The sequence below is a fragment of the Scyliorhinus canicula genome, chromosome 6, assembly GCF_902713615.1.
Source record: "Scyliorhinus canicula chromosome 6, sScyCan1.1, whole genome shotgun sequence".
NCBI lineage: Eukaryota > Metazoa > Chordata > Chondrichthyes > Carcharhiniformes > Scyliorhinidae > Scyliorhinus > Scyliorhinus canicula.
In genome coordinates, this window is record NC_052151.1 from 26,725,523 (window position 1) to 26,750,178 (window position 24,656).

A 24,656-nucleotide genomic window follows, 5' to 3' on the forward strand; every position below is an offset into this window, starting at 1 on the left:
AATTCTGTGAAACATGGATGTGTGGCCTTTCATCAGAATTCTAAATTGTTACAGATATAATGAGTTTTAAACAAGAACAGAGCTTTTGAAAGGGGGTGGGAGAGGGTAGGAAAGCATAAAGGGCGAGATCTCTGATAGAGAGGAAGACAGGGAGTGATTAAATGACAAAATAGGATGGTAGCGCACAGCAAAGGTAATGGGACAAACTCAACTGATTTGAGACTGACTAAACACTTTTTTAAAGTATTTTTATTGGAATTTTTTGCACTTAATATGAAAACTTTGCAGAACAATATAAAAATAATAATAGTAACCAAAATAATAACATCAACACAAGTATCACAAGCTGCTACCGTGTCTGTGACGGTACATAGAACAGTATAGCATAGTACAGGCCCTTCGGCCCACGATGTTTTACCGACCATTTATCCTAATCCAAGATGATCTTAACCTACACCCCTTCAATTTATTGCTGTCCATGTTCCCGTCCTAGAGGCACTTAAATGTCCCTATTGACTCTGACTACACCACCTTCGCTGGCAGTGCATTCCACGCACCCACCACATTCTGTGCAAAGAACCTACCTCTGACATTTCCCCTATACCTTCCACCAATCACCTTAAGATGAAGTCCCCTTGTGACAGCCATTTCTGCCCAGTACTATCATTTCCTTACATTTCTTACATTAATGCGTATCACATATATTTTTTTTAATGTTCTTATTGGGATTTTTAACATTTCGTAATAAGAATTATACACAACCTTATATTCATAGTTATAATAACCAGAGCTCTTAACATTGTTTATAATTACATTCATTTTACTGGGTAGGGGGGAGGTTCTGTTGCCCCCTCCCATTAATTCTTGAGACCTCATTCTTGATGGTCCGCCATCCAGATTTGTGGGCGGGATCCGTGTCTCTCCCCCCCCCCCCCCCCGGATTGTGAATACATCTGCAAAGAGTTTGTGAACTTCTTCCACGTGTCGTGGAATCCCACCTCGGACTCCCTTATCGAGAATTTTAATTTTTTCTAGTTTCAGGAACTTTTCCAAGTCTGAGAGCTACTCCAAAGCCCTGGGTGGCGCTGCCGATTTCCAGCCTAGCAGAAGTTTCCGCCTTCTCATCAGTGAGGCGAAGGCTAGGGTGTCTGCCTCGTCCCTGTCCAGAGCTCTGGATGCTCTAACACCCTGAAGACCCCCACAGTTGGGCACGGCTCCATCCCAACCCCGACAACCCTGGACATGACCTTGAAAAAGGCCGTCCAGAACCCTGGGGCAGGACCAGAACATATGGGTGTGGTTGGCAAGGCCCCACTGACACCGCTTGCACTTAACATCTACCTCCAGGAAGAACCCACTCATGCGTGTCTTGAGTAAGGTGTGCACTGTGCATCACCTTGAGCTGCACCAGGAGCAAGAGGAGGTGGAGTTGATCCTGTGCAGCCCCTCGATCCAGAATCCTCCCCCTGTCTCCATGCCCAGCTCCTCCTACCATTTCCACCCGGTGGGGTCCTGACCTTTCTATGATTCGCCCATGTCGCCACACTTGTCGTCCCCTAACCAGTCCAGCCCTGCCATTGTGGACAAAAATGTGTGTACAGGTCTCTGGGGGAAGGTTTTAGTCTCCTTGCAGAGGATACCTGAGCTTGTTCCCTTTTGGAACTTGGAGCCTCTCTAATGATTCCCCCAGTGTCGCCAGTCTATCATCCACGTTCATGTCATTCACAGTGTCCCTCTGTCCTACCTCCACGTCACCAATGTGGCGTCTATCCTCGCCGGTATGAACCTCTGGTTGTTACGGGGGGAGGGGTGTCTCTATGGACATCTCGACAAGCTTAAAATGGTGCCTGAACTGGTTCCATGTCCTTAGTGTGGCCTCTAGTGTGTGGTGTGTGTGTGGGGGGGGTATCCTCCCCATGCAGGGGTGTATCCTTCCCATGCAGGTGGATCCCTCCATTCGGGCCCAGTCCGCCTCCGATTCCCTCAGCCAGCCCCTCGCCCTCTCCGCTTTTGCCACTCTGGTAGAACAGGAGGATTGATAGGACCAGGCATCCACATGTCACCCTCGCTGTAAGATGGTCTTGCATGTCACAGGAACTCGAACAGGTGCCTCTTCACCACCTCCAGCAGGCTGGAGAGGTTCCATTTGTGGAGCCTCATTCAGGTGTGGGCCACTTGTGTCCCCAGGTACCTGAACTTGGTTTGGGCCACTTTATGTGGTGATTCTTCCAGCTCCGCTCCTCCCTCTTGGGGGTTCACCGGAAAAATTTTGCTCTTTCCCAGGTTGAGTTTATAACCTGAGAAGACACCAAACTGTAAGGAGTCCTGTTATCTTTCCCATACTGGCTAGGGGGTTCGATACATAGAGGAACAGGTCATTCGCATAGAGCGAGACTCTATGCTCTCTGCCCCCGCTCCGAATACCTGCCCACTACTCCACCGATCTAAAGGTGCTGGCCAGTTGTTTGATATCATATCATATCCCGTACCAGCCTCCCCGGACAGGCGGCGGAATGTGGCGACTAGGGGCTTTGCAAAGTAACTTCATTGAAGCCGTGACAATAAGCGATTTTCATTTTCATTTTTCATTTCATAAATTACAGTGCAGAAGGAGGCCACCTGACCCATCGAGTCTGCACCGGCTCTTGGAAAGAGCACCCCACTTAAGCCCACGCATCCCTATCCCCGTAACCCAGTAACCCCACCTAACCTTTTAGACACTACGAGCAATTTAGCATGGGCAATCCACCTAATCTGCACATCTTTGGACTGTGGGAGGAAACCCACGCAGACACTGGGGGAACGTGCAGACTCCGCACAGTTACCCAAGCGGGAATAGAACCTAGCACCCTGGAGCTGTGAAGCAACTGTGCTAACCACTATGCTACCGTGCTGCCCTACTGTGATTGCCACTGCGAACAGGAACGGGGATAATGGGCATCCCTGCCTCATTCCCCTGCGCAGCCGAAAGCATTCGGACCTGGTGGCATTCATCCATAGGAGTGCTGTACAGGAGCTTCACCCACACAGTGAACCCTGCTCCAAATCCAAACTGTTCAAGCACCTCCATGAGGTATCTCCATTCTACCCAATCAAAGGCTTTCTCAGTGTCCAGGGAGACGATTGCCTTTGGTGTCTTCCCCCTGGATGGGGTCATTATTACATTCAGCAATTCGCTGTTAGTTGTTTGCCCTTGACAAACCCGGTCTGATCTTCTGTGATCACCTCTGTCAGGCAATTCTCCAGGTGCCTCGTCAGCACTTTCACATGGACTTTAGTGTCAGTGTTTAACAGAGAGATTTGTCTTTATGATCCACACTCTTGTCGGGTCCTTGTCCTTTTTGGGGATCAATGAAATCAAGGTCCTGGACCAGTGTGAGACAGGGCCCCCTTTGACAGTGAGTCATTGAACACCTGCAAGTGCAGCGCTGCTGCAGATTGATTTTGTAAACATGTACTGGGAATTCATCAGGTCCCGCTGCTTTCCTTGACTGCATGGAATTTAAGCTTCCACAATTTTGCCCGGCTCTAGTGGTGCTTCCAGCCCTTGTTTCCTATCCTCCTCCATCACAAGTGTATCCAGTCTGTCGAGGAACTGTTCCATCACCAAGTCCCCCTCTGGGGGTTCGGAGGCCATAAAAGTTTGCAAAGACCTTGTTAACCTCGTTTGGATCTTCCACCATCCTGCCATTTCTGTCCCTAACTCTTTTGCGGCTGCATGCTTTCTTAGCTAGCGTATAAGCATGCAGCTGGCCTTGTCTCCATGTTCGTAGAAGGTCCCCATTGTCTGGCCGAGCTGGTGGACTGCCTTCCATGTGGAAAGCAGATCAAATTCCATCTGCTGCTTTTTCTCTCCGCCAGCAATTTCAAGGTTGGGGTTGTGAAGTACCGCCAATCCACCTCCAGTATAGAGTCGATCAGCCGCTGCTTGGCTGCCCTTTCTTTCCTGTCCCTAAGGGCCCTATAAACTTTGATTTTGCCCCTGATCATTGCCTTCAGTGCCTCCCAGGAGGGGAGGGATCGAGTTGCAGGTTTCATAGTCATCGATGGCTTGGGATATCTTTGTACAGAATTCCTTATCGGCGAGTAGAGTTGCATGCAGCATCCATGAGGGGGCATTGGGCCTAGCCCTTCTCCAACCTTACGTCCATGTAATGTGGTCAAAGATTACAATCGACAAGTATTTTTGCTACCCTTGGAAGCAATATTTTCCCTACGACAAAAAAGTCTACTTGAGTAGGCCTTATGCATGTGGGAGAAGAAAGAAAATTACTTTTCTCTCGGGTGATTGAACCTCCACAGGTTTACCTCCCCATCTGCTCCATAAAGGCGTTCAATTCTCGTGCCTTATCTGACGCAGTTCCTGTCAGGTATGTTCCTGTTCTGAAGAACAAAGGGATCTTGAAGTGTTTGTCCATAGATCTCTGAAGGCAGAAAGGCAGGTTAATAGGGTGGAGAAAAAGGTATATGGGACACTTGTCTTTATCAATCGGGGCATAGATTACAAAAGCAGGGAAGTCATGATGGAGCTGTATAGAATGCAGTAACTTAATTGCAGTGTTGGGGCGGCATGTGGCACAGTGGTTAACACTGGGACTGTGACAGTAAGGACCTGGGTTTGAATCCCGGCACTGGAGCACTGTCCGTGTGGAGTTTGCACATTCTCCCCATGTCTGCGGGAGTTTCACCCCCACAACCCAAAGATGTACAGGTCAGGTGGATTGGTCACGCTAAATTGCCCCTTAATTGGGAAAAAAAATTTGGGTGCTCTAAATTTAGAAAAAAATACTTCATTGCAGTGTTAATGTAAACGTACGTGTGGCAATAAAGATTATTGTTATGTACTCTTTGTGACAAGTAGAGTGTGGCACCACTAACATTGAAAGTTTCATCACAGTGTCACAGGAGTATCCTAAAAATAGAAGTTATCATAGGTTTGCCGCAGGTGCAGAATTCATGCATTATAGATATTTAAGGTGTTTAGTTATTAATGTCCCTTTTAGACAGGCAGTTTGTTTGGATTGCCGTGTACTTGTTACTGGTGAAAAGCAGTTTGGTAATTGTTCTGCATAATCAGGAAAATATGAAAACTATTTTGTTTCCATATATTTCCTCAGTAAGCTTGTAGTCATCTTTTTAGCACAATACACCTAGCTCTGTTATTCTACGCATAATCTCATTATTTAAACTGATTATGTGCAATGCAGCTGAGGAAATACTGCATTGTCTATAACTGTCACTGCATTTAAAATTAATTTTACGTGAAGTGTTTTGAGGGGAGGCAGTAGCCTGGTGGTATTGGCACTGGACTACTAATCCAAAGCTCTGGGGACTCGGGTTAAAATCCCACCACGTCAAATGGTGAAATTTAAATTAATTTTCAAAAAAATCTGGAATTAAAGTTCTCGTGATGACCATGAAACCATTGTTTATTGTTGTAAAAACCCATCTGGTTCACTCATGTCCTTTTAGAGGAGAAAATCTGCCATCCTTGCCTGGTCTGGCCTTCATTTGACTCCAGACCGACAACAATGTAGTCTACTCTTAATTGCCCCGTCAAGGCCAATTCGAGAAGGGCAATAAATGCTGGCCCAGCTAGTGAATAGGAAAAAAAAATTTCTGAGACACCTGATTGGCAATAAATAAATTTTGCATGCTGTGACAGAGAAGTTTTGTGATGTCTGTTTAGATTTGTAGTCTTGGAGAAGTAAAGAATTTCCAGAAAAATAATAACACATTACGTCCTTATGATCAGACTCTTTGCAAATGCCAAATGCCAAATACTTCCTTTGTTGAATTGCCAGCAACATAATGTTCTTTGAAAATTATAAAATATGTTTCTGGTCGTAAATGTTTCAAATTGCTTGCAAGTCTTCTGAAACTGTGTCATGTACTTTTTCGCATCCTGTTGTGTTTCCTTTAAGCTGCATGTTTCCTTATAGGTTTTTCATAAATCCAACTAAGCCCCTAATCGAAAAAGGAAATGGGTAAATTCAAGAGCAGTAAGCAACATGATTATGCCATGTTACTAGTAGCCATGTAGATCACTAGTGAATAGGAACTGTAGTGTAGTTTATTAACACTCTGCCCCTTAATGACATAGCCCTAAAGAATTTAGTGAGCTTTGCTATGTGCACTGCTGACGCTCCATTCTACTTCTCTACCATCTCACTGTGCTGTTTCAATAAGTCTATACTGTCAAACTGCTCATCTGGATTTGAGTCTTGTTTTCCCATGGATAAATATTGATGAGACCAAAGCTATCCTCTTCAGCTTCGACCACAAAACTCCCTTCCAAACACCTCTGCATTCCTAACTCTCATTATTACTGTCTACCTCTTTATTCAAATGTTTGCGCGCTTCCTAATATCCTCCTTTAGCTGCAGGTCCTTTTTTCTTATGACACACATTCACAAAGTGCCATGTGGTGTGTTCTCAATATTAACTGTACTTTTTTTATAGATATAATTTAAAAAGCATGAAGGGCAACACTGAAAATGTACATAATTTATTTTGCCCATTCCCTGTTAAAATTTGTTTGAATGAAAAGATACCTAAAAGAGTGACTTGCTTTCCAGCCTTTCCTTCTATCTGACCAAAAAAAGGTGGTGCAAGGTGGGTTGAGAGAAAGTAGCATGGCTACCACTCAGTGCCTTCTCCAAGTTTCAGCTTCCATTTGCTGATGGCACTCTTCCCTCTACATGTGAAGGATGTGTACTCAAATCCTTTTTCCAGACGTGAACACATAATGTATGTTAACATTAAATGTAGAGCAGAACTAAAGAACTGCTCCAAATTCCCAGCAACCTCTTCAAAGAAAAGCAGCAAGATCTCCTGCACCGTGACAACATTCCTGTCAGCTAACACCAGATAAATGGATTATTTTTAATTTCTTATTAAAGAGCCTTATTTGGTGTTTGGAAAAGCAATGACAGGAAACACGAGGCCAATGCAATTTCACCTACATCCCCGTCCAAGCTACCACACAAAGTCTTTCAATATTTACCTTAATGCAAGGTTCTACTCTGAACCTCAAACAATTGGTACTGCAGTGACTGGTCTTGCTTGGACTTTTTAATCACCTATGTATGATAACTCAACATTATTTCCGGGAAGCACGGTGACACAAGTGGATAGCACTGTGGCTTCACAGCGCCAGGCTCCCAGGTCCGATTCCCTGCTGGGTCGCTGTCTGTGCGGAGTCTGCACGTTCTCCCTGTGTCTGCGTGGGTTTCCTTTGGGTGCTCTGGATTCCTCCCACAGTCCAAAGACGTGCAGGTTAGGTGGATTGGCCATGGTAAATTGCCCTTAGTGACCAAAAGAGGTTAGGAGGGGTTATTGGGTTTCGGGGAAAGGGTGGAAGTGAGGGCTTAAATGGGTTGGTGCAGACCCGATGGGCCGAATGCCCTCCTTCTGCGCTGTATGTTCTATGTTCATAAGAGCCCTCAAACTCCCTTTTGAATTATTCTAGTAATTGTAACATGTTGTTGTTTCTCACCCCGCATCTGGTGGTGCACAAGGCCGATTTTCTTCTGTTTCGATAGCTAGTTTTCCTGGAACAGTATATAAGCCTGTCAGCAGAAGCTTATAACTTGAGTGTCACTCCGCATCAAGCATGGCTGACCAGAAGTCTCACCCACACTTACTGTCTGCTATTGGCCTGTGTTGGAAGGATTTTGCAGGTTGATACTCAACTTGTTGACTGTGTTATGAACATACCTTCCTTGGCCATCAAGTCCTGGGTGGATCTTAACTCATGACAGGTACTCCCAACCTATTCTTGAAGTTAGCAGTTCTGCAGAAAGTATTTCCTAGTATTCTACCTTGACTCGTGTAACTTATGCTGATTTCCCCAATTCACTGCTGATTTGCTTGTTCAATTAACCTATCCAATTTGGATGGAACCTACTCATTTTATTAATTTAAATATCTCAATCATGTCCTTTTGAATTCTACTCTTTTCTCTGGTAAAAAAAAATCTAAGGTTTAAAAAGTCTATCCTGACAATGAAGAGCCTTAAAACCACGTAATTAATCAAGAGACCCTTCTCTGAACCTTTGAGAATATCTATATTCTCAATTAACTAATTTTTCGACAGTACAAATTTTAGGTTTTGCATAATTCAGGTATTTGCATCTGATGCAGAATGCACACCTGAGATAGCAGAACCTGTTTTTATCTTTACAACCACTGACTGATCTGCTGTTGATATAATATCCGAACTTCAGCCAGAAGAGTTGCATTTCTAATGTTATATTTAATTGTGGGGCTTCTTGCAAATATTGGCTAATGTATTTGCATTAATGAGAGCAACTGCCTTTTAAAAGTAAATAATTTGGTGGGAAAATGGCCTCCTGTGCTTATTCTATGACTCTATGGTTAGACAGCAGTTTGGCATGTCCCTAAGATGAAGTAAGTTGTTATGTTCAAGTTGAATCTATTGGAACTCAAATATTCTACTCTCCTGTCACCTCAGTGGCAGCCTTTTTCAAATAATTTATTTAGAAATAACAGGTTCATCAGTGGAGTTAGTTTGATAACTTTATGTTTGGCACCAAGTTTGAAAATACTTTCATCTATAATTTCTGCAGGGTTTATCCATCTGCTCTGCTGTTTTTATTCTGACTTCTGTCAAAGTTACAGCAGATAATCTTTTGTGAGAGCAAGCAAGAATCCAGCACAACTTGTAGAATAGAAAGAAATAACATTTATTTGCAATAACATATATAGACAACAGCAGCAGTAACTCCCTTACTGCTCACTCCTCTCTGGCTGGTTCCATACTGGCCAGCTCTATTTATGTAGGGACTCTGTTAAGATTTATCCGCCCCTCCCCCTCATTGGGGAAGCTCATACTCCCTAAGGATTGTGGGATTGACATTAGTCCCCAGCCAGTGGTAAGTAGGCAGGTTATAACATCCCTCTTCCCCCAAAGTCCAAGGAATCCACCAAAGACCCTGGCGAAGGAGGGCATCGGATTCGTTTTGCTGCAAGCCGGACACCATTTGCACAACGCACTGGATCGGGCGGCGTGTTACAAGACTGAGAACGGCGCCTCGGTGATGAACAGCGTAACGGTTGTACATCCACGGCGCGTGGGCCCACGGACACCCCTCTGAGGCGTCCTGTGTCTCCATCTCACGCTCGTCGCCAGTTTTGTGAGGGCCACGAAGAATCAAGCACGCGTTATCGAATAGAAAGAAATAACATTTATGTACAATAACATATATATACAACAGTAACTCCCTTGCTGCTCACTCCTCTCTAGCTGGTTCCATACTGGCCAGCTCTATTTATGCAGGGAATCTGCTAATGATTTCTCCGCCCCCTTCATCGGGGAAACTCATACTCCCATAGGATTGTGGGATTGTCATTAGTCCCCAGCCAGTGGTAAGCAGGCAGGTTATGACACAATCCCAATACATTTCCCCACTTCATTTGTGTTTCTTTTGTGTGTTTATTTTACAGCTGATCCTCCTTCAAGTTTTATGAAGCAAAAATGAAATTGATATTGTTTTAAAATATATATATATATATATAGGTCCCTTACACCTCATTGACGCATTTGATAGTGTTCTTCACAAAATGGTGACTGCGAGTTTGTGCATGTGAAAAAAATAATTGTATTCCATCATGGAAACCTGACTCAACTACAGGCTAGACAGAAAGGATGAAATGTTTTTTCTCATTACTGTCAATGATTTTAAATGAAAGGCAGTTTCCTGTAGAAAGTTCAAGGAACAAAACGGCCTTCAAATTTATCAATTCATGAATGTATTTATCTTTTGTCCACAAGAACATAACGCGGTATGGTAGCAGAGTGGTTAGCACTGCTGCCTCAGTGTCAGGGACCCTGGTTCACTTCTGACCTTGGGTGACTGTGTGGGTTTCCTCCAGATGCTCCTGTTTCCTCCCACAGTCCAAAGGTCTGCCAGGTGGATTGGCCTTGTTAAATTGTCCCTTAGTGTCCAAAGATTAGGTGGAGCTATAGGTTTGCAGGGGAGTGGGCCGAGGGAGGCCCCCTTTCAGAGTATCGGTGCAGACCCGATGGGCCAAATGGCCTCCTTCTGCACTTTTAGGATTCTATGATAAATTGAAGTGGACCATTTGACCAGTCAAACCTGCTATGCCATTCACTGTCACAGCTGATTTTCTACTTGTACCCTATCCCTACATTCCTTAACTCCCTTAATACCCCAAATTCTATCGACATATGTTTTGAATACACCCAACGCTGAGCATCCACAGTTCTCTGGGGTAGAGACTTTCAAAGATTTTCAATCTTTTGAGTGAAAACATTTCTCCTCGCTTCAATCTCAAATGGCCTGATCTCTTATTCTGGGATCCAATATTCTGGGATCCTCATGTGCTTATTCTATGACTCTATGGTTCGACAGCAGTTTGGTATGTCCCCAAGATGAAGTAAGTTGCTATGTTAAAGTTGAATCTATTCAAACTCAAATATGCTACTCTCCTGTCACCTCAGTGACAGCTTTATTCAAATAATTGGCACCAAGTTCGAAAATACTTTCATCTATAATTTCTGCAGGATTTATCCATCTGCTCTGCTGGATTTATTCTGACTTTCTCCTCGCTTCAATCTCAAATGGCCGATCTCTTATGCTGGGATCCAATATTCTGGAATTCTCCTGTGTTTATTCTATGACTCTATGGTTAGACAGCAGTTTGGTATGTCCCTAAGATGAAGTAATATTCTGTATTTCTGTATAAACAATATTTTGTATTTCCCAAGCATGGAATTAGCATCTACCATTAAGGATTTTGTGTTTCAATTAGATCACCTCTCATTCTTCTGGGGGCTATGGGCCTAGTCTACTAAATCTCATCTCAAAAGGCCTGTACAATGACTCTTCATTGCCCTCTTCTAATGCAAGTATTTCCGTCCTTGGGTAAGGAGGCCAAAACTACACAGAGTACTCTAGATGTCGCCTCACCCATGCCCTGTACGATTATAGTAAGATTTACTTCTCTTTAATCCCCTTTTTTAATAAAATTTAGATTAGCCAATTATTTTTTCCAATTAAGGGGCAATTTAGCGTGGCCAATCCACCTACTCTGCACATTTTTGGGTTGTGGGGGCGAAACCCACGCAGACACGGGGAGAATGTGCAAACTCCACACGGACAGTGACCCAGAGCCGGGATCGAACCTGGGACCTCAGCGCCGTGAGGCGGTTGTGCTAACCACTAGGCCACCGTGCTGCCCTTTCTCTTTAATCCCTTGAGGAATAAAAAGCTAACATAACATTTGCCTCCATAATTGCTTACTGCACCTACTTTTAACTTTTGGTGATTTACAAGCTAGGATGCCTGGATGAGAACATAAGAAATAGCAGCAGACCATAATTCCCCTTTGAACCTGCTCCACCATCCAATACAAACATGGCCGATCCTCTGCCTCAACTCCACTTTTCTGTCCACTCATCTACATTGATTCCCTGATACACTAAAGCGTTTGTCTATCTCAACCTTAAATAAGCTTAACAATGGAACATCCACAACCTTCAAATTCCAAAGATTCAAATCCCACTGAGTTATTTCATTCTGTTTATTCATGCTATGTGAATATTACTAACAAGGTCAGCATTTATAACCCATCCCTAAATGCCCTTAAGAAGTTGAAACTGAGTTGTCTTATTGGACCACTGCTGTATTTGTCTAGGCGCACTCAGTGCTTTATGGAAGGAAATTCTGAAGACAATATCATTTCAAGCTGAGATGGTGTTACTTCGGGTGGAGTTTGCAGGTGGTTCTGTTCCCATGCATATTCTGTCCTTGCCCTCCAAGTTGGTGAGTTTTGAAGGTGTTCTTGAAGGCAGCTTGGTGAATTGTTGCAATGCATGTAGATGATGCACATTGCTGCCACTCTGATGAAGGGAGTGAATGTTTAAGGCAGTAATTAGGGCGCTGCTTTGTCCTGGATGGTGTCACGTTTCCTGAGTATTAGGATGGGAACCTGAGTGCAGATTCTTTTTTAATTATTTTTTTATTCTTCTCAGGATGTAGGCATCTTTGGCTGGGCCAGCATTTGTTGCCCATCCCTAATTGCCCTTGAACTGAGTGGCTTGCGAGGCCATTACAGTGGGGTACAGCTAAGAGTCAACCGCACCGCTGTGTGGGTCTGGAGTCGCCTGTGGGCCAGACTGCGTAATGTTAGGCTAAATCTCAGTTCAATGAGTGAGTCGACACAGTAAGGCTTCAATCAAATAGTTTTTTACTTAGGATTGTAACACGTACAGCCATCTGAGTTATGGCTGGAGAAGGCGCATTCTGCCGAGCCTCAAGTTACACACACTGATAAAGGTTGTTCCGCGCGCAATAGCCTTGGGCGGGTTACATAGCTGCCCACTCACAGTACTGTTGCTAACATAAATGTTATCTAAACCGCCACCCCCATCGCCCTCCTTAGTCAGAGCTAGAAGCAGCTGCAGAAATATACCTTATAGTAAGGATGGCAGATTTCTTTTCCTGAAAGGCGTTAGTGAACCAAATGGGTTTTTATGACAATCGGCAATGGTTTCAAGACCATCATTATATTTTAATTCCAGACTTTTATTGAACTCAAATTTCATCATCTGCCGTGGTGGAATTCGAACCCGAGACCCAGAGCATTATCATAGAATTTACAGTGCAGAAGGAGGCCCATCGAGTCTGCACCGGCTCTTGGAAAGAGCACCCTACCCAAGGTCAACACCTCCACCCTATCCCCATAACCCAGTAACCCCACCCAACACTAAGGGCAATTTGGACCCTAAGGGCAATTTATCATCGCCAATCTACCTAACCTGCACATCTTTGGACTGTGGGAGGAAACCGGAGCACCCGGAGGAAACCCACGCACACACGGGGAGGATGTGAAGATTCCGCACAGACAGTGACCCAAGCCGTGAATCGAACCTGGGACCCTGGAGCTGTGAAGCAATTGTGCTATCCACAATGCTACCGTGCTGCCCCATTACCTTGGGTCTCCTGGGTTACTAGTACAGTGACAAGACCACTCTGCCACCGCCTCCGAATTCAATTGGCCCTAAAGTGCAGTAGTCTACTCCTACAAGCTCTCAAACCCTTCCCATGGCATTTTTATTTTCCAAGGTTATTTTGCAACTGTGGCTCTCTGCCTCTTCCCACATTTACATCTCTTGCTTCTTGCAGCTCTTTCTACTCTCTTATTATCTGTTTCCTCATCAATTTCTAAATCAGCCTTTGCTGAATTCTAGAGTTCTCCCAATCTTCAGGTTTATTATTCTTCTTTGGCAATATTGTAAGCCACTTCCTTTCATTGTAATACTTCAACTCTTGCTCGCCTTGGTTGGAGCAATTTTGTGTGCCTTTAAATGTGCATTGTTCAAATTTTGTGTTGTAGCTAGCTATTGCTTGTCTGTTGTCATATACTTCAATATAGTTTTCCAATCTATCACGGCTTTTGTATTAACTGCATCATTTTCAAACTCAATATAAATTTCTATAATATGGAACTCTCCCCTTGAGGTCCCTTTGCTACAAGATTATTAATTCACCCTTTCTCATTGCACAATACCAGATCCAAAATAGCCTGTTCCCTAACTGATTCCTTGAGATACTGATGTAGAGAACTATCTTGTATGCTGCATCCCACAAACATGTGCTCCACAAAGTCACTGAAAATGTGGTTTGTCCTGTCTATAAGAAATTAATGGCCCTCATGATTTTGTTATTGTTTATCATATTATGTTGGTTACCTGCATCTCTAATTTCCTGATGTATTTGTGCCCTACATTACAACAACTGTTAGGGGCCCATAAACAATTTCCACAAATGTTTTCTAACCCATAACTGCATAGATGATGTGGAGATGCCGGCGTTGGACTGGGGTGAGCACAGTAAGAAGTCTTACAACACCAGGTTAAAGTCCGATGCCCGGAATGCGAGCACCTGCAGGCAATCAAATCATCAAAGATGCAGAGGTAGATGCAGATGCAGAGATGTGGTAAATGTCACCACACAGGACTTTCAACCGATGCTATACACCAGATACATCGATGACATTTTTTTCCTTTGGACCCACGGCGAGACATCACTGAAACAACTACACGATGACATCAATAAGTTCCATCCCACCATCAAACTCACCATGGACTATTCTCCAAATTCAGTTCCATTCTTGGACACACTCGTCTCCATCAAGGACGGTCACCTCAGCACCTCGCTTTACCGCAAGCCCACAGATAATCTCACGATGCTCCACTTCTCCAGCTTTCACCCGAAACACATTAAAGAAGCCATCCCCTATGGACAAGCCCTCCGTATACACAGGATCTGCTCAGACAAGGAGGAGCGCAACAGACACCTACAGATGCTGAAAGATGCCCTCGTACGAACGGGATATGGCGCTCGACTCATTGATCGACAGTTCCACCGCGCCACAGCAAAAAACCGCACCGACCTCCTCAGAAGACAAACACGGGACACCACTGACAGAGTACCCTTCGTCGTCCAGTACTTTCCTGGGGCGGAGAAACTACGACATCTTCTTCGCAGCCTCCAACACATCATCAGCAAGGATGGACATCTTGCCAAGGTCATCCCCACACCCCCACTACTGGCCTTCAAACAACCGCGCAACCTCAAACAAACCATTGTTTGCAGCAAATTACCCAGCCTTCAGAACAGCAACCACAACACCACAAAACCCTGCCAGGGTAATCTCTGCAAGACATGCCAGATCATCGACATGGACACCACCATTACACGTGGAAACACCACCCACCAGGTACGCGGCGCATACTCGTGCGACTCGACCAATGTAGTCTACCTCATACGCTGCAGGAAAGGATGTCCCGAAGCGTGGTACATTGGCGAGACCATGCAGACACTGCGACAACGAATAAACGGGCATCGTGCGACTATCAACAGGCAGGACTGTTCCCTTCCAGTTGGGGAACACTTCAGCAGTCAAGGACATTCAGCCTCTGATCTCCGGGTCAGCATTCTACAAGGAGGCCTTCAGGAGACGCGACAACGCAAAATTGCTGAGCAAAAACTTATAGCTAAGTTCCGCACGCATGAATGCGGACTCAACCGGGATCTGGGATTCATGTCGCATTACATTCGGCCCCCACCAACAAGCCTGGACTTGCAGAGGCCTACCGACTGAACTGGCTTGGGACAATTCACACCTCTTTAACCTGGAGTTACCTCTCTCTCTGCATCTTTGATGATTTGATTGCCTGCAGGTGCTCGCATTCCGGGGCATCTCTGACTGTGTCTATATAAACATTTCTGGAACAAGCCTTTCCATTCACCTGAAGAAGGAGCCGTGCTCCGAAAGCTCGTGTTTGTAACAAACCTGTTGGACTTTAACCTGGTGTTGTAAGACTTCTTACTGTGTCTATATAAACATTTCTGGAACAAGCCTTTCCATTCACCTGAAGAAGGAGCCGTGCTCCGAAAGCTCGTGTTTGAAACAAACCTGTTGGACTTTAACCTGGTGTTGTAAGACTTCTTACTGTGCATAGATGATGTCCCCAATTAATCTAATTTCTAAGTCATATATTTAAATAAAACTGCTGTCATCAAAAGATATGCAACATCTGTCCCCTAAACGGAAACATCACTGCTGTCTCACCGTGCCAAGGACCCAGGTCCGATCCCGGCATCAGGTCACTGTGCAAACTCCACACAGACATTCTCCCCATGTCTAACACCTACAAGCAATGATGTGGAGATGCCGGCGTTGGACTGGGGTGAGCACAGTAAGAAGTCTTACAACACCAGGTTAAAGTCCAACAGGTTTGTTTCAAACACGAGCTTTCGGAGCACGGCTCCTTCTTCAGGTGAATGGAAAGGCTTGTTCCAGAAATGTTTATATAGACACAGTCAGAGATGCCCCGGAATGCGAGCACCTGCAGGCAATCAAATCATCAAAGATGCAGAGAGAGAGGTAACTCCAGGTTAAAGAGGTGTGAATTGTCCCAAGCCAGTTCAGTCGGTAGGCCTCTGCAAGTCCAGGCTTGTTGGTGGGGGCCGAATGTAATGCGACATGAATCCCAGATCCCGGTTGAGTCCGCATTCATGCGTGCGGAACTTAGCTATAAGTTTTTGCTCAGCAATTTTGCGTTGTCGCGTCTCCTGAAGGCCTCCTTGTAGAATGCTGACCCGGAGATCAGAGGCTGAATGTCCTTGACTGCTGAAGTGTTCCCCAACTGGAAGGGAACAGTCCTGCCTGTTGATAGTCGCACGATGCCCGTTTATTCGTTGTCGCAGTGTCTGCATGGTCTCGCCAATGTACCACGCTTCGGGACATTGCAGATACGCTGCAGGAAAGGATGTCCCGAAGCGTGGTACATTGGCGAGACCATGCAGACACTGCGACAACGAATAAACGGGCATCGTGCGACTATCAACAGGCAGGACTGTTCCCTTCCAGTTGGGGAACACTTCAGCAGTCAAGGACATTCAGCCTCTGATCTCCGGGTCAGCATTCTACAAGGAGGCCTTCAGGAGACGCGACAACGCAAAATTGCTGAGCAAAAACTTATAGCTAAGTTCCGCACGCATGAATGCGGACTCAACCGGGATCTGGGATTCATGTCGCATTACATTCGGCCCCCACCAACAAGCCTGGACTTGCAGAGGCCTACCGACTGAACTGGCTTGGGACAATTCACACCTCTTTAACCTGGAGTTACCTCTCTCTCTGCATCTTTGATGATTTGATTGCCTGCAGGTGCTCGCATTCCGGGGCATCTCTGACTGTGTCTATATAAACATTTCTGGAACAAGCCTTTCCATTCACCTGAAGAAGGAGCCGTGCTCCGAAAGCTCGTGTTTGAAACAAACCTGTTGGACTTTAACCTGGTGTTGTAAGACTTCTTACGGACCTACAAGCAAAGATGTGCAGGATAGGTGGATTGGCCACGCTAAATTGCCCCTCAATTGGCGAGGAAAAAATTAATTGGGTACTTAAATTTATTTAAAAAAATAATTAGCTGCAGCATATTCCTACATATTGATACATAGAACATACAGTGCAGGAGGCCATTCGGCCCATTGTGTCTGCACCGACCCACTTAAGCCCTCATTTCCATCCTATCCTCGTAATCCAATAACCCCATCTAACCTTTTTGGACACTAAGGGCAATTTAGCATGGGCAATCCATGTAACCTGCACGTCTTTGGACTGTGGGAGGAAACCGGAGCAACTGGAGTAAACCCATGCAGACACGGGGAGAACATGCAGACGACACACAGACAGTGACCCAAGCCGGGAATCGAACCTGGGACCCTGGCGCTGTGAAGCCACAGTGCTAACAACTTGTGCTACATAGCTGCTGTCAGTATGGGAAGCATTGGGTAGCTGATTTTCATGCTGTTCCAGTCAACCCACCCAAAGGTTCCCCTCCCCTTCCAAGTACATTTGCTTTTCTTCTCAGAATTTACAATGCAGAAGAAAGCCATTCGGCCCATCACGTCCTCACCGTCCCTTGAAAAGAGCACCCCACCCAAGCCCACACCTCCACCCTATCCCCACACCTCCCCCCTATCCCCACACCTCCCCCCTATCCCCACACCTCCCCCCTATCCCCACACCTCCCCCCTATCCCCACACCTCCCCCCTATCCCCACACCTCCCCCCTATCCCCACACCTCCCCCCTATCCCCACACCTCCCCCTATCCCCACACCTCCACCTTATCCCCACAGCTCCACCCTATCCCCACACCTCCACCCTATCCTCGTAACCCCACCTAACATTTTTTGGATACTAAGGGCAATTTATCACAGCCAATCCACCTAACCTGCACACCTTTGGACTGTGGGAGGAAACTGCACCAGAGAAAACCCACGCAGACATGGGAAGAACATGCAGACTGTGCCCCAAGCTGGGAATCGAACCTGGGACTCTGTAGCTGTAAATCAACTGTGCTAACCACTGTGCTACCGTGCTGCCCTTTTGCTGACTACATTAATTCAGAATTTGAGTTCCCCTTAAATTGTAAACAGAAGCTCCTGGAACTATGCAGCAGGTCAGTAATGATCCAAAAAGGTTAAAGATGGGTTTGTAATATTTCACGACGTTTCATTAGATACAAGTGCCTAACCCAAACTGAACCAATAATGTCTCCCTTGACAAAGATGATTTTCTTGGTTAATTCTTGTATCAGTTTAATTGAGTTGTTCCAAAATGTCTATTCCACCTGTTAAAAATGTCACATGTCACCTCTGATTAAAAACTGGGGACATTTCCAGATTTTACATGCAAAATGGAAAATGTTTACAGAGACCAGCGTTACTTTTTAGTTTTACTTTTAACTGTAGAATTTGTGTCCAAATTGGCTGAAGCAGTATCTTGGAAACTTTGTCAAAAAATCCCTATCCTGTGCCAAACCTAGGAAGTCTGCATTGTCATGAATGATGAGTTAAAACCTAATTATTTCCTTTGCTGTAATGAATTGGGTTATAATAACAACTTCAGACACTCCATATTTAACTAATCTGATCAACAAACCTTGAAAGAAGATACATCCAAATTTCTGAGAGACTAATGCTGTGAAGTAAGTTTAGGTTTGTAGCTATCTATTTTAGCATGCTGAAATCACGGGAAATAGGAATAATGCAGTTGATTCCAATGCAGAAACAATACTTCAAATTATTCCAAATCCATTTAAGAATAAAATCAGGCCTGACGACAGATGGACTGGAGAAGGGGTTAGTAACGGCGGTTTACGGGGCTATTTTGGAAGAGGAGAAGGCGCCGCTAGAAGGGATCAAGCCAAAGTGGGAGAAAGAGTTGGGAGAGGGTATGGAGGAGGGGTTCTGGTGTGAGGTGTTCTGCAGGGTGAACGTCTCCACCTCGTGTGCGAGGTTGGTGCTGATACAGCTGAAGGTGATGTATAGAGCACACCTTACAAGGGCGAGGATGAGCCGGCTCTTTGAGGGGGTAGAAGATGTATGTGAACGTTGCAGGGGCGGCTCTGCAAACCACGTTCATATGTTTTGGTCCTGTCCAAAGCTGGAGGATTACTGGAAGGAGACGTTTAGGGTAATCTCTAAAGTGGTGCACGGGAAACTGGACCCGGGCCCTCGGGAGGCCATATTCGAGGTGTCGAACCAGCCGGGTTAGAAACGGGTGCGGAGGCAGATGTAGCCTTCACCTCGCCAATTGCCGAAGGCGGATACTGTTAAGGTGGAGATCAACCTCTCCACCCTGTGCCCTGGCGTGGCGGGGAGACCTGCTGGAATTCTTGACGCTTGAAAAGGTCACATTTGAACTGAGGGGAAGGATGGAGGGGTTCTACAATTCATGGGCATTATTCATTGTTTATGACATGTCTTATTTGAAGAATGGTGTGATGTGTTGGGTAAGCTGGGTCTGCGAGGACTGCGTTTACTGCAGTAGTGAGAGAGACAGGCTTCCAACACTTGAAGAAATGCAACTCGATTTTATTGAACTCTTAACTATCATACATACTTGATCATGGCTCGGCACAACATCGAGGGCCGAAGGGCCTGTTCTGTGCTGTACTGTTCTATAACTGTGGGTTGACACTATGCTGACTTGACTGGAGACCTGAGGCTAACCTGACCAGACTATCTTACTACCACATGGTGCTTGTTCTAGTTGCTGCTCACGAACTCTGACTGTCTCCGAGGCTGGATCCCGAGAGAGCGGGAAAACTAGTGCCCTCTGGCTTTATAGTGGTTGTGTCCTGTCTGGTGATTGGCTGCTGTGTTCTGTGTGTTCACTGGTCATCCTGTGTGTCAATCACTGCCTGTCTGTGCACCATCATATACCTGTGCGTATATTATGACATGTTGGTGATGGAATCAAGGGTTGGTTTAGCACAGTGGGTTAAATAGCTGGCTTGTAAAGCAGACAAGGCCAGCAGTGTTGGTTCAATTCCTGTACCAGCCTCCCCCAACAGGTGCTGGAATGTGGCGATTAGGGGCTTTTAACAGTAACTATATTTGAATCCAACTTGTGACAATAAGCGATTTTCATTTCATTTTTCATTTTCGAAGGTTCTTGCTTGTCTCAGTACATATTCATTTGATGATCTAATATTAGAATATTAGAATAGTCTGACACTTTTATTCAGTAAAGACCTTTACTTGGACCAAGTCTGTGACAAGGTGATAACCCTTATGGCAACACAGCACACTTGTTAGTGAGCTTAACTTCAATGGTGGTGAACTTTCCAGAAAACATTATTTGGGAGAGAATTAGTAGTCACGTGGAAAAATGGGTTGCACTTTGGTTGGGAGAACATGGGCAGACAATATATGTAAGGGATGAAATTATTAATAATAATCTTTATTAGTGTCACAAGTAGGCTTATATTAACACTGCAATGAAGTTACTGTGAAAATCCCCTGGTTGCCACAATCCGGTGCCTCTTCGGGTACACAAGTAGAATTCAGAATGTCCAATTCACCTAACAAGCACATCTTTCGGGACTTGTGGGATGAAACCGAGGCTCCCGGAGGAAACCCACGCAGACACGGGGAGAACGTGTAGACTCTGCACAGACAGCGACCCAAGCCGGGAATCTAACCCGGGTCCCTGGCGATGTGAAGCAACAGTGCTAATCTCCCTGTGCTACCGTGAAAGAGTAAATGACCTGGGTGTATATGTGCCTAGATCATTGAAGGTGGCAATGATGGATTTTTGAACAGTAAAGGAATTAAGGGTTATGGTGGTGGGTAAGTGGAGTTGAGTTCACAAAAGAGCAGCCATGATCTTATTGAATGGCAGACCAGGCTTGAGGGGTTAGATGGCCTACTCCTGCTTCTAGTTCTTATGTTAGGACAGGTGTCGATAGCACTTAATACAACATAGATTAAGCGGCATAGAGTGCATGAGCAAGGGACTTATGCTGAACTTGTACAAGACGTCAGCTGGAATATTGTGTACTGTTCTGGGCACTACATTATAAGAAGAATGTGAACACATTGGAGAGTGTAGATGAGGTTTACAAGAATGCTTCCAGGAATGAGAAACTTCAGGCTTTATTCAGGGAATGTGAGCATCACTGGCTGGGCCAGCATTTATTGCCCATCCCTAATTGCCCTTGAGGGGGCAGTTATGAGTCAGCCACATTGCTGTGCGTTTGGACTCACATGTAGGCCAGACCAGGTAAGGACGGCAGATTTCCTTCCCTGATGGGTTTTTAACGACAATCGGCAATGGTCTCATGGTCATCATTATTAGACTTTTAGTTCCATATTTTTATTGAATTCAAATTTCACCATCTGCAGTGGTGGGATTTGAACCCAGTCCCCGAGAACATTACCCTGCGTTTGTGGTTTACTAGTCCATTGACAATACCATTACACCACCGTCTCCTCATGAGGATAGATTGGGAGAGGTTGGGTCTGATTTCCTTGGGGAGAAGGCTAAGAGAAGATTTGATAGAGATGTTCAACATCAGGAGAGGGTTGGCCAGAGTAGATAGGGAAAATCTTTTCCAAGAAAAGGATAAAGAATGAGAGGGCATAGATTTGAAGTGATTTGCAAAAGAAGCAAATATGATGTGCAAAAAAACTTTTTCACATAGCGAGTGGTTCAGGTCCGGAATGCACTATCTGGAGGTGTGGTGGAGGCAAGTTTAAACAAAGCATTCCAGAGGACATTATATAATTATTTGAATAGAAACAATGTGCATGGGTTCGGGGAAAAGGCAGGAGGATGGCACTCAGTCATAATGCTCATTTGGCGAGCTGATGCAGGCATTATGGGCCAAACGGCCTCTTTCTAAACCATAACAATCCTGAGATTAAGCTACATTCTTATTGGCAGTAACCCAGTAATAATAGAGACTGTTTCAATAATTCCTTCTGTAGGGATGTACATAAGTTATTTCTATAATTTGAATGTTTTGTTAATTCTGCTGTACTTTGTGATCTGAAAACATTAATAAATGTATTCTTACAAAAATGGTCAAAGTATAATCCGTGATTAACTAATATTGTCAAAGCTACTTCAAATTGCTATATAATGTAGTTATGATTCCTTGCAATAAATAGAGAAATTACTATCTAATGATTGGGGTCACACAGTAATAACTTGCATTTGTATAGAATTTAAGGTAATAACTGCCTGAAAGTTTTGCAAAAGTGAAAATAGACAATGCTGAAGATAGATAAAGTATAGGGATGAAAACTGTGTTTCGGGTCAAATAAACTACAGAGGTTGTCCACTTTGGTTCATAGAGGTGATCAGCCAAGGAATGGAATTCCTATATTGGATATGCAGTCTTTGGTAATAGCAAAATGAAGGTAATAATAATAATAATCTTTATTATTGTCACAAGTAGGCTTACATTAACACTGCAATGAAGTTACTGGTAAAATCCCCTAGTCGCCACACTCCGGCGCCTGTTCGGGTACACAGAGGGAAAATTCATAATTTCCAAACTACCTTTGGGACTTGTGGGAGGAAACTGGAGCACCCGGAGGAAACCCACGCAGACACAGGAGAACGTACAGACTCCACACAGTGACCCAAGGCGGGAATCGAACCTGGGACCCTGGAGTTGAGAAGTAACAGTGCTAACCACTGTGCTCCCGCTAGTGGTGAAGATTGAGGCAGGGAATATTCGCGTGGACACCAGACCTGTTTATAAAGTTATTTGTTCATCTCTGGAATAAGGATTGGAATCCAGCCTACTAAAGAGAACTGGAGAATCATCTATTTCTGTTTTAAAAGGGTATGTGCACTTTTCAGAGGAGGTTTGATACCACAGGCTCAGCTTGGTTATGTTAAGCATTATTAGAGCACAAGAACTAGGAGCAGGAGTAGGCCATCTGGCCCCTCGAGCCTGCTCCGCCACTCAATGAGATCATGGCTGATCTTTTGTGGACTCAGCTCCACTTTCCGGCCCAAACACCATAACCCTTAATCCCTTTATTCTTCAAAAAACTATCTATCTCTATCTTAAAAACATTTAATGAAGGAGCCTCAACTGCTTCACTGGGCAAAGAATTCCATAGATTCACAACCCTTTGGGTGAAGAAGTTCCTCCTAAACTCAGTTCTAAATCTACTTCCCCTTATTTTGAGGCTATGCCCCCTAGTTCTACTTTCACCCGCCAGTGGAAACAACCTGCCCGCATCTATCCTATCTATTCCCTTCATAATTTTATATGTTTCTCTAAGATCCCCCCTCATCCTTCTAAATTCCAACAAGTACAGTCCCAGACTACTCAACCTCCCCTCGTAATCCAACCCCTTCAGCTCTGGGATTAACCTAGTGAATCTCCTCTGCACACCCTCCAGCGCCAGTACGTCCTTTCTCAGGTAAGGAGAAGGGTGTCTTAAGTATTTGATTCCAGTTCTGAAATGATCTGCCCATTTAGGTATTGAATGTAGTTTAGAGGAGTTTAAGTTTGCATAAAAATGATCTGGCTGGATGTCTTTGTTTTGTATATTTATAACAAAACATTTCCTAAATGTGTTGATGAAATTAGTAAAAGTGTACATTATTTATGTTTCAGCCATTCGGCTTGTTTGGAGTGCTTTCCATATATTCGGAATGAAAATTGTGCTCGCGGCAGTTATTATATGCAATGCAATCCAATGCATACTGCTGTAATTCACAGCCTTACTTTGAATGATCATGAACACATTAAAGGTGATGTAATCATTTTTCCTGTCAATTTCACAGACTGGTGAATTTTCCGCACGTTTCCTTTTGAAGCTCCCGGTGGATTTCAGCAATATCCCAACATACCTTCTCAAGGTAAAGTCCTCTACATATTCAGGACAAAATCAGGTTGTGCCCAAAACTGGCACTTTCGTCAGATAAATGGCCATTTGCTTTAGTTTCAGAACATAGAACAGTACAGCACAGAACAGGCCCTTCGGCCCTCGATGTTGTGCCGAGCAATGATCACCCTACTCAAACCCACGTATCCACCCTATACCCGTAACCCAACAACCCCACCCCCCTTAACCTTACTTTTTAGGACACTACGGGCAATTTAGCATGGCCAATCTACCTAACCCGCACATCTTTGGACTGTGGGAGGAAACCGGAGCACCCGGAGGAAACCCACGCACACACAGGGAGGACGTGCAGACTCCGCACAGACAGTTTACTCGAAATCAGCCGAAACATCATTAGGTCATTAGATTAGTCTATATTTTGCAAACAAAATGTATTTTGGATGGATTCTTGTTGTGGTGTCTGGTATCAATTTACTCATTGGGAGGTATCAATAAAAGATTGTGTCACAGCAATAAAACGGTACAGTCTAGGGCGTTGGCAGATGACTATCCGTACGGGTACAATTAAGGAATACAAAGGGAAAAGGTGCCATTATGAGTAGGTGTAGAGATTAAATCTATTGTAAAATAGATTGTGATAAAGTTAAGGCATGTAGTCAAAGCTGTCAGCAGATTTTTGTTAAACCCATCCAAGTCTGCTTGTTAAGAAGGAAAGAAGTATTGCAGGCTTTAGTTTGAGTTCATGAAGTGTGACAAACAGCAGATGTGAGAATAGAACAGTTGGAAAATAGCAACATCTTGCATAGTTTAAAAGTCCATAACATTTTTGGATTTATAGTCAAAGTTGGAGGATAATGAAAAGGCAACAATAGAGGTGCTCCTCTGGATAAGTATAGTGTTAAGTTTGCTGAGAAGATCTGATGTAAAATAA

The 24,656-nt window shown here is 44.6% G+C and overlaps 1 protein-coding gene across 4 annotated transcripts in view; it reads left to right on the top strand.

Annotated features, from left to right (window-relative positions):
• babam2 (BRISC and BRCA1 A complex member 2) overlaps window positions 1-24,656 on the top strand; it is a 318,522-nt gene that overhangs the window by 125,735 nt on the left and 168,131 nt on the right. For 3 of the 4 annotated variants that reach the window (XM_038799057.1, XM_038799059.1, XM_038799058.1), the window contains exon 6: window positions 23,664-23,738. The exons of the other annotated variant lie outside the window; for it this stretch is intronic. In XM_038799057.1, coding sequence (XP_038654985.1) covers window positions 23,664-23,738 — 75 coding nt within the window. The remainder of the gene's footprint in view (window positions 1-23,663; window positions 23,739-24,656) is intronic. 4 annotated transcript variants of the gene reach the window in all.